At 45.3% G+C, this 18,644-nt stretch overlaps 1 protein-coding gene across 1 annotated transcript; it reads right to left on the bottom strand.

Moving 5' to 3' along the window:
• Positions 1-5,036: 5,036 nt before the first annotated feature.
• LOC124684229 lies at positions 5,037-5,536 on the bottom strand. The gene has a single exon (XM_047218590.1). The coding sequence runs from the start codon at positions 5,521-5,523 to the stop codon at positions 5,248-5,250; it is 276 nt and encodes a 91-aa protein (XP_047074546.1). The 5' UTR covers positions 5,524-5,536; the 3' UTR covers positions 5,037-5,247.
• Positions 5,537-18,644: the final 13,108 nt, after the last annotated feature.

Here is an 18,644-nt window from a genome sequence, read left to right as displayed (position 1 = left end):
GGTAAAAAGCAAATGTGATGACATGGAGTTGGGCCCCATCGTTCATCTGAAGGCAATCCCCTAAAACTGAAATCGAAAGGCGTTTGGCAACAATGCCCGTGGAATCCGGGGGTGCTGGCATGATTTGGCTGGTTCTTAGTTTGTTGTTTATCACTAATTTTTGACGAGTGCAGTGCGGGGCGGGAATGATGGCGGGATGCAGGGAGTGGGGGCGGCACTCACTCGTCCGCGTGGCCCACGTGCGGTGTTGGATCACTGTTTACGTCGACAGAACACCGGCCCGATCCATCCATCCTCTCCCGGCTTCGTTTCGCTTCTCTCTTCCCGAGCTCGGATCATCTCGTGGTCCCTCTGCGAGACCGAAGCTTTATTTGCTGGAACTGCGTGATCAAACACCTTTCCGAACGTAGAGTGCTGACTACGTTTTGCCAGTGGATTTGAGCTTGGGAGAGCAAGAGATGGATCGAGATCGCGGAGGTTGTTACTCTCCGACGGGGGTTAAAGTGCCCGAACAGCAAGGCCACAGAGTATGTATGCAGAGAAGAGAGTTCTAGCTAGGACCCAGCTTGGCAACAAACAAACCACCGGTGGAACGAACTGGACGACCTGATGGCGACGCCGACATGCCGGGGTCCAACAACGCATCAATGGCGCTCTACGCACCTCGCACTGCGCTGCCCTGCCCTGCCCCCTACCCAATCAATCAGCCCCACCAGCGCCGTTACTATGCCACTGCCGCTACAGCTTCTCGCTAGCTGCTGCGTGACTCGTCCTCGCGTGCCTGCCGTCATCCTCCCTGCCAGCGATCCGACGCTCGCCGCCGCGAGCGCGCGCGCGGCCGTCCGCCCCTGACATGTACAGTGTGCAGAGACGATCGAGGCCGAGGAACAGTTGGCTGTTCGGTTGCTCCTGCTTGGATCGATCCTGTGGTGTCGGCCTCTCGATCAGTGTTCCGGTCCCCAACGTCCTCGTTCAGATTTCCACGTCGTCGCGCGCCATGGATATGGGCGTCCGGCGTCGACGTCGTTGGCATGCCGGGTAGTCGGACAGAGCTTCTCGGCGAGATTTGGACGCGTCTCATGCGCCGCATCTTGTGGATGGAATATTAGTGTCCATTGAACACATCCAGCTTCCAGTCCCTATGTCTGTTACTATAAACCTAAAATATACTCCCCTTAAAAAGGTGCTTGATGACTTCTCCGCTGCTACCGGTCTAGCCATCAACTTCCACAAAAGCACCTTTGTTCCCATTAAAATTGACACTCCCGTCGCCACCTCCATGGCTGCCGCCTTCGGGTGCGTCTCCTCCTTCCCTCAAACCTATCTTGGCCTCCCGCTCTCCCCCTACAAAATGCGCTTCGGCGACTTCGCCACCATCATGACCAAAAGCGACATGCGTCTCGCCGTAGTCCAGGTCAAAAAAAAAATTGTACACGCTATATTTTAGCAAAGAGGGAGTAGGAGGTGTATCGGGAGATCTTAGCCATCCATGGGGAGCCAAAGTTTGAAGAGGAGGACATCAAAGCAAAAGCCGAGAGAGTAATATTAGCCTAGTTTTTTCAATAGTTTGGATTTTTATAAGGGTGTCCCTATGTCTCAGTTGACTGAGATTTTCTTAAGTCTCGGTCAATTCAGAAAAGTGCAACTACAGTTTTAAGAAAAGTGCAACTCAGTTCAGTTGCACATTTCTATCAGAAAAGTGCAATTGAACCTTTCTAACAGAAAAGTGCAACTCAAAGCATATTTTTATAAGTGACTTAGACTTAAGAAAATCTCAGTTGACTGAGACATAGCAAAACCGTTTTTATAAAAATATGGTAGTAGATCAATTTTGTAAAATCTACGTAGCGTCTGAAGGAACACAGGAGTCGTGTGATGACGACGGGCTGATCAGGCGATCAGTGAACTATCTACCGAATATTTTGTCACTGAACCAGCACTGCGCAGCACTTGGTAGCGATCCTCGAAAAAACAGGTTGTGTCGACAGGGCCAGGATATAGTACCATCCTCGCCGATCATGCGATGCACACCCGCTTGCCATTAAAGCACGGGTACGCCTGCATTGCATCCATGAACCACTGGCCAACCAATACCACGCCCATGTCGATCGGCAGGGGCTACAGCCTACATGCATGCATCGGTTTGGCCTGTCTGCCTGTACGTATGTACGGTATGGATCTGCTTTTCCTCGTCCATGATCCCCTTCCTCGCGATGGATACCCAACTCGGTTTGTCGTCAAGGGGAACGACGAAGTTCGCCGGCCGAGTGCGTGCTCCACCCGAGTCGCCGTCAGTGTCAACTGGATTGGGTATCACCACGGACTTCTCCACTTGATCGAGCTCCTCACAGCAGACACTCTTTTGCCCTCACCGGTCCCGTCGTCATCATCTCGTATCTACCCAATCCGTTGAAGAATATCAGCATTCATAGAGCTGAGTTTTTTTTTTTTTTTTTTGGCAGAACTGATAGAGCTGAGTTGGGATATACACCTGCCCTGAACCCCACCGATATTTTTTGCTGTCCGTTTTAGTTTGTTTGGATTGGTCTACCGACAAAAATCAGGATGTGTCCTCCACCTTGTTCATTTGGGCCGGGAGGCGCATCCAATGGCAATACCCATGTTTTTTCAACAAAATGTGATATATTGAAACCTTAATTTACATAAGACAAATAAAAATAAAAACGACATAAAAAATAACAAGGAAGGAACCCATATCTAGGGTTCGTGTCGGTCGCACCGCCTACTCCTCGTGGTTGTTGGTAGTTAGGTCGACGTACTCTGGGACGGGCCACGAATACAGCCATGGGACCATCAGTGGTACCGGAGTTGTTTGTGGCTAGGTCGAAGACGTGGGCTGCAATGGGTCTGTGGCGCCAGAGTCGTCATCGCAGGTTGGCGGGTGAAGTATGAGGCGACGCGCCAAGTCTTCCCACCGCCACTGGGTGGACAGGCCTTGGCCTGCAGCTTCGATGGGACGATGCCCAGCTTGAGGGCTTCGTCGTTGTCCATCTCGTCTAGCTGGTAAGGGAGCTCGTCCTCCTTGTTCATGGCCACCAGTTGCTCCCGCTGCCACGCAAGGAGCCCGAGGTAGTCCACTATGTCATCTTGCTGCTCTTCGGATAGGATGTCGTCACCACCTACCGGCTCTTCCTCCCGCTCCTTCACGGATGAGGGCACTTTGTCGTAGTCCCACTCGTCGTCGCCTAGGTAGGCGGCGCGGCATCAAGGGTCATATTCCCACCGCTCGTAGGTGTGCCATGCTAGCGAGTTAAGGGCGTAGGTGATGTCTCCCAATAGATCAGACGGCATGAGAGAGCGATGTTCTAGGATCTCCTCGCACCAATCCTGCCCCCTCCGGCGGCACCGAAGATACCGGCACCCTCCCCATGTTGAGAATCCATCCCAAGGGAAGGTGGACGTCGTTCCAGCCTACCGGCGACCTGGTCTCACATAGAACCCACGCCATGTTCAATGGGATGTACTCCGACTGCGAGATGGGCGAGGTGGATGATGGCCACCTCGTGAGGACCCGACCTTGTGGGCATGCTTGATTTTCCTCCATGGCCATGACTTGCCCATGGTGGCACGGTTGTTGTGGTTGCAGGTGGTCCTTGGGGCAAGCCTGGAGGTAAGTGGCAATGGCCTTGGCAAGGCATGGCCGCTTGGCTTAAAAAGCATAGGAACATGATGTTCATCAATGCCGGTGCAGAAGGCGAAGCGACCGACATTGAAGGCACGTGCAGAAATCGCGTGTCGGGCCGCTTGGATGAGTATCTGTGTCCGTGTGTCCGAGCAGATCAAAACGGACATCTTCCTCGGTCTGTTTGGATTGACCCGCTAGAGATTCCCTAATGTGCAACACACGCCAAATTTGGGGGAAGGGTCATAATAGCATCTCTAACAGATACTCATTAAAGACACCTTCGAACGTTTTCATGACAATCAAAAATAAGAATTAGGGCACGTAAATTTTGCCCGCCGTAGTAGGCAACGAAAAAAATTCTTCCATAAGTGATGATTAAAAATAGAGCACCCAAATGTGTTATTATTCTCACAATTACATAGATAATGAAACAAATAATATTAACAAAACACAAATAGTACTTAATTATTACATGGTTCGTCAATTCTTCGCTTAAAACTCAACACCAAGTTCATCAAACATACCCCAAAATTCCTCATATACAACATGAAGCATAGAATTGCAACTAGATATTTTGTTGACCATTACATATCCTATACTCATCAATGAGATCTTTTGGAAGATCTACGTGCTTATCTGAAATTTCATGATACACCTCAAGAAACCGGAACTACCATGTTTCGGCCTCTTGTTCTTGTGCATAATAAACATCAAAGAAATGTCTTGCTCTTTGTTCATCTCCTATTTATCTCCGGGCGTAGAATCATCAAACAAGCTCATCCACAACATAACGATTATTTTCGTTACAAAATACTCCTACGTCGCAAAAACAAGATCGAGAAAGGAAAAATGCATTTGAGCCTTTTCCGCAAACACCTAATGTGCATGAAGGAGAATTCCAGCCGGCTGCTCGTCAAGGCCAAGGTGGTCGCCTCTCCAACTAGGAATGATCTTGGGATGGCTCCATTGATGACGGGGAGGTAGAGGTTGAGGCAAAAGCAGAAGTCGTGGTTCCGTCCAAGAGCGCCGAAGGAGCAGCTGGCCCTGAGCCCGGTGGAGGCTAATATTCCACCGGCGGCGGTCAGGGGAGATGCATGTGTGGTGCGGTATATGATAGGGGTGTGTCTATGTTTAAGTTGACTGAGATTTTATTAAGTTTCAGTCACTTCAGAAAAGTGCAACTGCAGTTCAAAGAAAAGTGCAACTCGGTTCAGTTGCACATTTCTGGCAGAAATGTGCAATTGCACTTATTAACAGAAAAGTGAAACTCAAGAACTTTTTTGTAAGTGACTTAGACTTAAGAAAATCTCAGTTAATTGAGACATAGCAAAACCGATATGATAGTGGCACGACGGGATGTGAGCCATCCGGTCTAGGAATCTGGCGGTGATGGTTTTCTCGCGAAAAAGATAAATAGTGAAATTATCCATGACCCACAGCAAATTTTCCCATGTAACTTAGTCATATATGCTGCACACATATATGCAACCTGCCCATGCCTGCACGTATAACAGCAGTAGTAGTACACAAACACACACTTGATGCATCCATATGTACATATACAGAGGTTCATGGAGGATTGGAGAGGTTGACAGCAGAGTTCAGAGGGCACCGTAGCGCACGTCGGAGAGCTTGGACTTGAGCCACTTGAAGCTGCCGCGGACAGAGGACTTGAGCCTGGCCTGGGACGCGAACACGTTGTACGACGCCACCCTGCGCCGCCGCTTCTCCTCCGGGTCCTCGCCGGCGCTGGGCCCGTTGAAGCTGTACGACTTGACGGCCGCCCCGCCGCGGCCCACGCCCTCGTAGTCGTACCCGCCGCCGCACCCGTAGTACGCCGACGAGTGCTCGCGCGGCACCGATCTGCACTTCTCCATCGGCGAGCTTGTTGTTGACCGAAAACCTCTTTTTACAGGCAACGGTACCTACAGCAGTGACGTCAGCAATGACGGCAGCCATGTGCTGATCAATTTTGTCACAAAATTGTGAAACAAATTTGAAACATAATTGAAACATAACTGAAACACTAATATTTTTGTGAAACAAACCGTAGTGACGTCAGCAATGATGTCATTGATGTCTACGTTCCCCCTCCTTTCCTGTAGACAGTGTTGGGCCTCCAAGAGCAGAGGTTTGTAGAACAGCAGCAAGTTTTCCCTTAAGTGGATCACCCAAGGTTTATCGAACTCAGGGAGGAAGAGGTCAAAGATATCCCTCTCATGCAACCCCGCAACCACAAAGCAAGAAGTCTCTTGTGTCCCCAACACACCTAATAGGTGCACTAGTTCGGCGAAGAGATAGTGAAATACGGGTGGTATGAATATATATGAGCAGATAGCAACGGTGCCAGAAAATAGCTTGTCTGGCGTGTAGTTGATGGTGGTAGTATTGCAGCAGTAGTAACACGATAGAAACAAGTAAACAAGCAAGTAGTAACGCAGCGAGTATTTAGGAACAAGGCCTAGGGATTAGACTTTCACTAGTGGACACTCTCAACATTGATCACATAACAGAATAGATAAATGCATACTCTACACTTTTGTTGGATGATGAACGCATTGCGTAGGATTACACGAACCCTCAATGCCGGAGTTAACAAGCTCCACAATTTGTTCATATTTAAGTAACCTTATAGTGTAAGATAGATCAACATAACCAAATAGATCACATCAATACCATCATAGTAATAATTAACTCCACAATCTACAAGAGATCATGATCATAGCCTACGACAAGAACCACACGGTGCACACACTAGTCACCTTTACACACGTGCGGGAGGAATAGAACTACTTTAATAACATCACTAGAGTAGCACATAGATGAATTGTGATACAAAACTCATATGAATCTCAATCATGTAAAGCAGCTCATGAGATCATTGTATTGAAGTACATGGAGAGAGATTAACCACATAGCTACCGGTACAGCCCCGAGCCTCGATGGAGAACTACTCCTCCTCATGGGAGTAGCAGCGGTGATGAAGATGGCGGTGGAGATGGCAGCGGTGTCGATGGAGAAGCCTTCCGGGGCACTTCCCCGTCCCGGCAGGGTGCCGGAACGAGTTCCGTCCCCCGAATTGGAGTTTCGCGACGGTGGCGGCGCCCCGGAGTCTTTCCGGAGTTTCGTCAATTGGTACTGCGTTTTTAGGTCGAAAGGGCTTTTATAGGCGAAGAGGCGGCGCAGGGGGCACTCGGGGCGCCACACCCTAGGCCGGCGCGGCCTAGGCCTGGCCCGCGCCGCCATGTGGTGTGGTGGCCCCCTGGCCCCTCTCCGACTCTTCTTCGGTGTTCGGACGCTTCCGGGAAAAATAGGAGGTTTGGCGTTGATTTCGTCCAATTCAGAGAATATTGCCCGAACAGCCTTTACGGAACCAAAAACAGCGGAAAACAGGAACCGGCACTCTGTGGCATCTTGTTAATAGGTTAGTTCCGAAAAATGCATGAAAATGATATAAAGTGTGAACAAAACATGTTGGTATTGTCATAAAACAAGCATGGAACATCGGAAATTATAGATACGTTGGAGACGTATCAGCATCCCCAAGCTTAGTTCCTACTCGTCCTCGAGTAGGTAAACGATAAAAGATAATTTCGAGGTGACATGCTACCAACATAATCTTAATCATACCATTGTAAAGCATATGAGATGAATGCAGCGATTCGAAACAATGTAAATGCAATGAGTAAACAAGTGAATCATATAGCAAAGACTTTTCATGAATAGTACTTTCGAGACAAGCATCAATAAGTCTTGCATAAGAGTTACTCATAAAGCAATAAATTCATAGCAGAGACATTGAAGCAACACAATGGAAGATTAAGTTTCAGCGGTTGCTTTCAACTTGTAACATGTATATCTCATGGATAGTTGTCAATGCAAAGCAATATAACAAATGCAATAAGCAAGTATATAAGAATCAATGCACAGTTCACACAAATGTTTGCTTCTTGAGGTGGAGAAAGATAGGTGAACCGACTCAACAATAAAAGTAAAAGAATGGTCCTTCAAAGAGGAAAGCATCGATTGCTATATTTGTGCTAGAGCTTTTATTTTGAAAACATGAAACAATTTTGTCAACGGTAGTAATAAAGCATATGTATCATGTAAATTATATCTTACAAGTTGCAAGCCTCATGCATAGTATACTAATAGTGCCCGCACCTTGTCCTAATTAGCTTGGACTACCGGATCATCACAATGCACATGTTTTAACCAAGTGTCACAAATGGGTACCTCTATGCCGCTCGTACAAAGGTCTAAGGAGAAAGCTCGCATTGGATTTCTCGCTATTGATTATTCTCAACTTAGACATCCATACCGGGACAACATAGACAACAGATAATGGACTCCTCTTTTATGCATAAGCATGTAACAACAATTAATAATTTTCTCATATGAGATTGAGGATATATGTCCAAAACTGAAACTTCCACCATGGATCATGGCTTTAGTTAGCGGCCCAATGTTCTTCTCTAACAATATGCATGCTTAACCATAGGGTGGTAGATCTCTCTTACTTCATACAAGACGGACATGCATAGCAACTCACATGAAATTCAACAATGAATAGTTGATGGCGTCCCCAGTGAACATGGTTATCGCACAACAAGCAACTTAATAAGAGATAAAGTGCATAATTACATATTCAATACCACAATAGTTTTTAAGCTATTTGTCCCATGAGCTATATATTGCAAAGGTGAATGATGGAATTTTAAGCAATTTACTTTGGAATGGCGGAAAATACCATGTAGTAGGTAGGTATGGTGGACGCAAATGGCATAGTGTTGTTTGGCTCAAGGATTTGGATGCATGAGAAGTATTCCCTCTCGATACAAGGTTTAGGCTAGCAAGGTTGTTTGAAGCAAACACAAGCATGAACTAGTACAGCAAAACTCACATAGAAGACATATTACAAGCATTATAAAACTATACATCGTCTTCCTTGTTGTTCAAACATCTTACTAGAAAATATCTAGACTCTAGAGAAACCACTCATGCAAACCAAATTTTAACAAGCTATATGTATTTCTTCACTAATGGGTGCAAAGTATATGATGCAAGAGCTTAAACAAGAGCACAACAATTGCCAAGTATCAAGTTATTTAAGACATCATACCAATTACTACATGTAGCATTTTCCAATTCCAACCATATAATAATTAACGAAGAAGTTTCAACCTTCGCCATGAATATTATGAGCTAAGAACACATGTGTTCATACGAACCAGCGGAGCGTGTCTCTCCCCCACACAAGCATTTATTCAAACAAAAACAAAAACAAGAAACATACAGACGCTCCAAGTAAAGTGCATAAGATGTGACCGAATAAAAATATAGTTTCAAGAGAAGGAACCTGATAATTTGTCGATGAAGAAGGGGATGCCTTGGGCATCCCCAAGCTTAGACGCTTGAGTCTTCTTGAAATATGCAGGGATGAACCACCGGGGCATCCCCAAGCTTAGAGCTTTCACTCTTCTTGATCATAGTATATCATCCTCCTTTCTTGACCCTTGAAAACTTCCTCCACACCAAACTCGAAACAACTCATTAGAGGGTTAGTGCACAATAAAAATTAACATATTCGGAGGTGACACAATCATTCTTAACACTTCTGGACATTGCATAATGCTACTGGACATTAGTGGATCAAAGAAATTCATCCAACATAGCAAAAGAGGCAATGCGAAATAAAAGGCAGAATCTGTCAAAACAGAACAGTTCGTATTGACGAATTTTAAAATGGCACCAGACTTGCTCAAATGAAAATGCTCAAATTGAATGAAAGTTGCGTACATATCTGAGGATCATGCACGTAAATTGGCTTAATTTTCTGAGCTACCTACAGGGAGGTGGACCCAGATTCGTGACAGCAAAGAAATATGGAACTGCGCAGTAATCCAAATCTAGTACTTACTTTTCTATCAACGGCTTTACTTGGCACAACAAAACACAAAACTAAGATAAGGAGAGGTTTCTACAGTAGTAAACAACTTCCAAGACACAAATATAAAACAAATTACTGTAGCAAAATAACACATGGGTTATCTCCCAAGAAGTTCTTTCTTTATAGCCATTAAGATGGGCTCAGCAGTTTTAATAATCCATTCGCGGGAAATAGTATTTGAAGCAAAAGAGAGCTTCAAGAGGCAAATTCAAAACAAATTTAAGTCTAACATGCTTCCTATGAAGAGGAATCTTGTACACAAATGAATTCATGAAGAACAAAGTGACAAGCATAAGAGGATAAAACACGAGTAACTTCAAGATTCTCAACATAAAGAGGGGAAACTTAATATTATTAAGATGCATATAACCATATTTCCCTCTCTCATAATAACTTTCAGTAGCATCATTGATGAAATCCACAATATACACATCACTTAAAACATTCTTATCATGGTTCATATGCATAGAAGTATCATTAATTTTGGCATAAGAAGAGTTATTCTCATTAATAGTAATTGGAGCAAGATTATTATCAAGAATTTGAACATGGTAAACACGTTGCATATTAAAAGAATTGTTTTTGGTAATCCAATCATGACTATGACAAGTTTCATAAGGATAATTATAACCTATATCATAGCATTCTTTATAATAATCATCAAAGATCGGAGGCACAGTGTCATCATAAGAAATAGAATAGTTATCTTTCACAGTCGGTTTATCTATGACCATACCATCATTGTTATTAGAAGGAGATGTATCAAACACATAATGATCAGTAGCAAAAGGATTTTCAAACACCTCTTCCCCAAGCTTAAAGCTTTCTATATCATTATGGGAGGAAGCATGGATAGCACTGACACTATGGCAATCATTATCATCATCATTTTCAGAATTAATTTCCCAGAGATTTGCAATATCAAAAGTAGTGTGCTCATTCAAATCATGATTGCTAATGTATGTAAAGGGCATAGGAAGATCATCGTATTCAGATTCATTATCACAATAATCATCAGGAGCAACATACTTACGGTTACCTATCGTTATCTCGTATACGCGGGGATATGCTGTTACCTCTTTCTTTTTATTCCCCTTATTCTTCTTCTTCTTCTTCGTTCCCTTCTTCTTCCTCTCCTTCTCCTTTTCCTCGTTCCCTTCTTCAGGAGGGAGAGGCTTGAAGGGTGGCTTGTCCGCATAACCTGATTTACTTTCGAAACAATAGAAGAAACTTGGGAGGATCCCTCCTTTTCATTAATTAGTTGAAAACACACAGCGGTCCTATCATATTTTGGCAAGGTGTAATCTTCTAAAATATTTTGTATGTAAGTATTTGTATGGCTATTATCAATGCAATAAGAAAAACACCCATGTAGGACATCATCAATATCAAGATCACTCATATGTAACAAAGAGATTTTTCTCGACAGTTCTTCACACCCCAAAAATAAAGTAAGTTCATCATGCTGATTAGGAGTAATTTCATCATCACAATACAAATTTGCAGCACTCATTGGGTTCAAATTATCATTGGAGGAGCATTGAAAATTAAAATGACCCACTTCATGGCAAACTTCACAAATAAAAGGATAGAGGGCGCAAACTTTTTTACCAAGATCATCTAGAGCCCTAAACCACTTTCTAGTTTTTTCATTAGCATGACGGATACAATATTCATCTTTGATTTGATTAATTCCACAAGGTCTATGTATTCCACAAAAATTAACATGCTTATAGGAAATGGCATTCTTAGGAGTTTGAGCATGCTTATTGCAATAATTAACAACAATTTCATTCTTCATGCAAGCCTCTTTAAAAGGTTCATGATACTTATCAAAATTATTTTTAGGCAATTCAAAATGAGAAGCAAAGGCTTTATAAAGATTTGCAGCAACTTGAGAGTCAAGACCATAAGTAGCACTCATATTTCGAAATTTATCGGTATCCATAAAAGCTTCAATGCATTCATAATCATAATTTATACCCGACTCTTTACCTTTGTCGTTCTCCCATCCTTCGAGCGTTGTCCTCAATCCGATCAAGAAGATCCCACCTAGCTTCAACCTCCTTGCTTGTGAAAGATCCCTCCGAACACGCGTCCGGATAGTCCTTGTGTTGTCCTGAAAGCCTCGCATAAAAATTGTTAACAATAACATTACGGGGAGCTGATGAATGGGACATTTGAGCATTAGTGACTTCGGTCTCCCCCACGCTTGAGAAATACTCTCTCCATCACGAGGATAAAAGTTATAAATATAATTCCTATCAATATGCACTTCATGAGGAGGATAAAATTTAGAATAAAAGAGAGATGCAATTTCCTCCCAACCAAGAGAATGTCTATTCTCCAACAATTTATACCAATGCGCCGCTTTACCGGACAGATAAACGAGAGAATATCTTCTTCCTCACTTCATCCATAGAGATACCGCACACTTGAATAACCCGCATAATTCGTGCAAAAACAGTAAATGATCTCTAGGATGGACAGTTCCATCCCCTTTATAGTGGTTGTCCATAACACATTCGATAATTTTCATAGGTATTTTATACGGAATACTTTCAGCAGGTGGATTTAAAATATCAGAAACATCATTAGAGTTATCGCATATGGGAGATAAAGCATTATCAGAGCAAAATATTTCTTCCAAAGCTGAGGAGCAAAAAAGATTATTCTTATATAAACTAGCTTCCCCAAGCTTAGACTTATCCATAGTATTAGCAGTAATTGCATTCATACTAATAACATCGCTACTAGCATGCAAATAAGGTTCCATAGGTTTTTTAATTTTCGCATCAAACAATTCTAAATCAGGAAAAAGATTAAAAAGCTCACCAATTTTTTTGTTGTTTTCCATTATGCCTAACTAGTGTAAACAAGAAACAAAAAGATGCAATTGCAGGATCTAAAGGAAATAGCTTCGAGCACAAACACAATGGCGCCAGAAAAGTACTTTACTTGGAACCGAAGTATGAGTGCCTTTTACCTTTCCTCCCCGGCAACGGCGCCGTGAAAAGTGCTTGATGTCTACGTTCCCCTCCTTTCCTGTAGGCAGTGTTGGGCCTCCAAGAGCAGAGGTTTGTAGAACAGCGAGCAAGTTTTCCCTTAAGTGGATCACCCAAGGTTTATCGAACTCAGGGAGGAAGAGGTCAAAGATATCCCTCTCATGCAACCCCGCAACCACAAAGCAAGAAGTCTCTTGTGTCCCCAACACACCTAATAGGTGCACTAGTTCGGCGAAGAGATAGTGAAATACAGGTGGTATGAATATATATGAGCAGTAGCAACGGTGCCGGAAAATAGCTTGCTGGCGTGTAGTTGATGGTGGTAGTATTGCAGCAGTAGTAACACAGTAAAACAGTAAACAAGCAGTAGTAACGCAGCAGTATTTAGGAACAAGGCCTAGGGATTAGACTTTCACTAGTGGACACTCTCAACATTAATCACATAACAGAATAGATAAATGCATACTCTACACTTTTGTTGGATGATGAACGCATTGCGTAGGATTACACGAACCCTCAAAGCCGGAGTTAACAAGCTCCACAATTTGTTCATATTTAAGTAACCTTATAGTGTAAGATAGATCAACATAACCAAATAGATCACATCAATACCATCATAGTAATAATTAACTCCACAATCTACAAGAGATCATGATCATAGCCTACGACAAGAACCACACGGTGCACACACTAGTCACCTTTACACACGTGCGGGAGGAATAGAACTACTTTAATAACATCACTAGAGTAGCACATAGATGAATTGTGATACAAAACTCATATGAATCTCAATCATGTAAAGCAGCTCATGAGATCATTGTATTGAAGTACATGGAGAGAGATTAACCACATAGCTACCGGTACAGCCCCGAGCCTCGATGGAGAACTACTCCCTCCTCATGGGAGTAGCAGCGGTGATGAAGATAGCGGTGGAGATGGCAGCGGTGTCGATGGAGAAGCCTTCCGGGGCACTTCCCCGTCCCGGCAGGGTGCCGGAACGAGTTCCGTCCCCGAATTGGAGTTTCGCGACGGTGGCGGCGCCCCTGGAGTCTTTCTGGAGTTTCGTCAATTGGTACTGCGTTTTTAGGTCGAAAGGGCTTTTATAGGCGAAGAGGCGGCGCAGGGGGGCACCTGGGGGCGCCACACCCTAGGCCGGCGCGGCCTAGGCCTGGCCCGCGCCGCCATGTGGTGTGGTGGCCCCCTGGCCCCTCTCCGACTCTTCTTCGGTGTTCTGGACGCTTCCGGAAAAAATAGGAGGTTTGGCGTTGATTTCGTCCAATTCCGAGAATATTGCCCGAACAGCCTTTCTGGAACCAAAAACAGCAGAAAAACAGAACCGGCACCGTGGCATCTTGTTAATAGGTTAGTTCCGGAAAATGCATGAAAATGATATAAAGTGTGAACAAAACATGTTGGTATTGTCATAAAACAAGCATGGAACATCGGAAATTATAGATACGTTGGAGACGTATCAGTCATCAGTTTCACTTTTTATCAGACTGTTTCACAATATTTTCCATGTATCACTTTAGTTTCATAAAAGTTTCACTTATGTTTCAATTATTAGTTTTATATTAGACAAATGTCAAAAGCCTCACTAATCTCAAAGCAGAGAGTGGATGGTACATGTAACACCTACACCTACCGGCTCCTTTAAAATCGCTGCTCTCGTTGTTGACGATGTGCTTGTAGTGTGAGATGAAAGAGTGGTGAGGAAAGCTAGGTGTTGAGGCTGCTAGTGTCGTGTTATAATTGAGCTAGCTGAAGGAGGAGCTGCTCAAGCTTGCTTTATTAATTAGCTAGGTGATTGTGCATCAAGGACCTTATGTTATTTGGCTATCATAAAGCAGGTCCCTTTGGTCATCTTTTCTAACCACAACCCACAAATGCAGGATGGGCTAATGCTTTTTAATCACGAATGATGTGTCTGGTCCTTTTTACTCTCTTTTGATTTTTCTGACCGGAGAGGATAGACTGGTGTTTTCTATTCCGAAAGGATATGCCATATACATCGTTCGAGAATACATGCACTTTGTGATAGTGTGATAATTGTTTGGTAGCAAAATAGAGAAATGCAAATGTTTAATTAAAAAAATGGTTTAAGTCTCGGGAACTAAGAGTTCATGCTGAATTGTCCAAAAACAATAACTGAAATTCATATCTTGTGAAATTTCTCTGATCACCTATGCAGCAAAAGTAATAACGTGCAACAAAAATTTCTCTGATCACCTGTGCAAGTACAGTGCAAGAGTAGATATTCCTGGCTTGGCAAGTAGAAAAGCTTGTACACCTTTTTAATCTATATTAGTTGCTACCGAATCATCGAAAAGTAATATGAATCGTAGTGAGTATCACACATTGGGGTTGTTTGGTTCTCGCTCACAAGGCATGCCAGTAAACTTTGCCTCTATGTTGGGTTGTATCATATCTATGGCTCGGCACAATATAATATATGTCCCATGTATCACAGACTAAACTTTTTGACATATATTGCAACACTTGTGGCCAAGTTCTGTGTAGCCACACTTTTGTAGCAGGCCATGCTTGGCTAAGGTTAAGTGTGGCAAAGCTAGCTAGCTACAAACTAAATATTTCTGAAGTACTACTTTTGAAGCACTCCTAGTCGGTATTTCCAAGTCCAGAAATCCCGTGTTAAAGACATTCGGGCCCCCTTTGATTCATAGAAAAGCATAGAAATAGAAAAATCATAGGAATGAGATGATATGTCTAGTTAAATTCTATGGGAAGATGAAGTGTGTTTGCTCGTCCTAAAAAAATCTTTGAGGTATGACCTAGTGTTTTTTTCCATAGAATATACACAACAAGATTTTTATAGGATTAGTTTTTGTAGGATATGTTTCTATGAATTAAGCAACTTATGTAGAAAGTTTTTCTATAGAATTCAAATCCTACATAATTCCTATACTACTTTCGAACCATATTACTTAACATTAATATGGATGTATCTAGAACTAAAATGTATCTAGATACACCTATACTAGAGTCGGCTAATATGAATCGGAGGAAGTACAAAAAATCATATGAATCAAAAAAAAAAAACCCTAGTGCGGCAAAGCTAGGTACAAACCAAATATGCCCAAAGTCTCGCAAGCCATATGGGGACGTATCTACTACTTTGGAAGCACTCCCTGTATTCCCAGGTACAGAAACCCCACGTTAAACACATTCAAATTTCCGAAGGGAAAAGAAATACTGATGGCATGGAGGTCCGACTCATCGTTCGGCTGGACGCATACCTACCCGGGGGTGTTGTGGCATGATTTGGCTGGCAGTATTATTATCAGTGATTTTTGACGCTGGTAGGGCGGGAATGATGGCGGATTGTAGGGAGTGGGGGCGGCACTCACCCGTACGTCCGTGTGACCCCCGTGTGCTGTTGGATCACTGGTTGCGACAGGACACCCGATCTAGAGTATCATCCACAGCCCCGCTTCATCTTCCGTTCGCCAGATCGTTGTATACCTCTTCTCAGATCCCAAGCCCGGATCATTCTTGTGGTCCCTCCTCGAGGCCGATGCTTTATTCGCTGGAACTGCGTGATCGAACACCTTTATGATTTCCGAACGTACAACTCACGTTTAATCGGACTTGAGAGTAGAGTATACTAGTAGCGATCGATCGGGATCTGGGAGGTTTAACCAAGACGTGCCACGTGGTAAAAGTGTCCTAACAGCAAAGGTAACAGAGAATTCAAGCTGGCCACAAGGATCTGTTCCCAGCCCAAATTTGGACTGAAAATTTGGCCGCGTGGTACCCTCTTGTCCTCCCCGGGTCCTCCCGTTAGCGGCACATTCCCACTAACCCACCCTCCACTCCCATATGAATTCACACCGATGAAGCTGCCCAAGCCCTAGCGAGCCATGGAGGACATTGTTGCTCCCACGATCATTGCCCCCACCGCCACCCTCGCCACCTCCTGATCAAGCCAAAGAAAAAGTTCATGGTGCAGCAGAGAGCTCTTCAGATGAAGAAGTGCGCTGGTCGGAGAAATAAGGCTAAGTCACGACTGGCCAAAGCCAAAGACGCCACGGGGGAGAAACAGATCGGCCTCATCCTAGGCGTTCAAGCCAAGGCCGACGCAATAGCCGCCAATCCGTTATTATGATCAAGGAGGAGGCGCTCACCATCGACATGCCACATGCCAGCGTATTGCGCTGGCGCGTCTTCGACAAGCTCGGCCCCGTCCGTGAGCGCACTATCACCTCTTCGACACCGGTCACCAGCTCTCTCGCGGAGCCACCTTGCGTTGTCCAGCACGTCCTCACGGTTTCCTGACTCGGCGGCTTACGTTCGATGTCGCGACAGGCTTGGTTTGGTTTCGGCTATTTTTTTTCCATTTAACCTGTTTTGCATATATATGAATGGAATAATATATGACCAAATAAACGAAATTTAAAGCTGACAAATTACCATTGATTAGGCCGTCATTGAGCTCATACGACAAACTCCTTCCAGCTCATATACTCGAAAGTATTGAGTGAACCTCTGCCGTCACCCAATCTCCACAAAACACCATCCCCAATCCACTATGCACAGGCGGAGTATTGGGGATTAAAAAATACACTAAAATTTAGAAAAAGTGAGAATAAGCGAGGATTAAACTCGCTCAATACTCTAACATCAAATATGATTTTATAATAAGTGGAGATTTGGAGTTTACTGGCATTATGCCCACTAAAACTATACCACCAAATAACAACAGCAACCGGTGGATTATCCACTGCTGGATCGAACTGGCCTGCCTGATGGCGACGCCGACACGCCGGGGCCCAACAACGCATCAATGGTGCGGTGCAGTGGCGCTCTACGCACCTCGCACTCCGGCGGCCCCCTCGACCGGTACCTTCCGATCGGAATCCCCTACCACCAGCGCCGTGATTATACCACTGCTGCTGCTGCTAGAGCGTTAGGGCATCTCCAACCGGGCGACCCATCCCGCGCCCGCGCGTCCGGATGAGTCGAAACGGACAAAAACGCGGCCCAGCGCGCGGACCCATCCCTAAAACGGATGGCCGCGGCGTCCGGGACGACCCAAACCCGGCCCAAATCTTGGCCGGGTTTGCGTGGCCGCGGACGCGAAAGGCTGGTCGCTCGCGTCCTCCCCTTGTCCGCCCGGCCCGCCCGTCCGCCACCGAAAACACAAGGCCGCCGCACACATCTCCCCACCCGCTCCGCCGCCACCCACGGACCGGCGATTTCGGAGCGCGTCGACGCCGGCCATCGTCGCCGAGACGCCGGCAAGCGGGCGGAAGCATAGGTCGAGGTCCCGCGCTGCTTTCGCCGCGTCGTAGCAGCAGTCGGAGGACGCCGGCGCCGGCGTTGTTGTCCTCTCACCGTCGCGACACCTCCCGCCGTTCGCAGCTGCGCCGTTTCCGCCGGAGGTGAGCCCTCCTGCACCGTGTTTCCGGACCGCAAGTCGGCCGAGACGGCCATGGCCGCGAGTCCCTAGAGAAGCATTTGGATCGCCTCCGCCTCCGAGGTGTTCGTTCAAAAGCTCGAACTAATATGTGTCCCTTTTCGGATCATGGTGGACAGCGACGACGAGTACTACTTCAAGAACTTCATCGACACGTCGTCGGAAGAGGAGTCCGACGACGAATTTTTCACGGATGCTCTGCGGTGCTCATCCACGAGCACATTGTCTCGCGGATCCCCGTGTTCCGGGGTCGTTGCCGGGCGCGCGGCCGCCTTGGACCGCAAAAGAGAACGCGGCCACGACCAGCTCTACAACGACTACTTCCAACCCAATCCATTGTTCGTGCCGCACTTGTTTCGCCGTCGTTTTCGGATGAACAGGCCGCTGTTCCGCCGGATAATGGATGGCGTCAAGATCTACGACGACTACTTCGTGCGAAAGTGGATGCACTTGGCAAGGTAGGCCTCTCTTCGTACCGTAAATGCACGGCAGCGATTAGGATGCTCGCATATGGCGTTGCCGGTGATTTCGTAGATGAGTACACGCGCATGAGTGAGTCAACCGGCCCGGAATCGATGTACAGAGTTCTGCGGAGCGGTGATCGGT

Source organism: Lolium rigidum, chromosome 1, assembly GCF_022539505.1.
Source record: "Lolium rigidum isolate FL_2022 chromosome 1, APGP_CSIRO_Lrig_0.1, whole genome shotgun sequence".
NCBI lineage: Eukaryota > Viridiplantae > Streptophyta > Magnoliopsida > Poales > Poaceae > Lolium > Lolium rigidum.
Note: the sequence above shows the minus strand (reverse complement) of the source record. Positions and strands in the feature narration are given on the sequence as shown.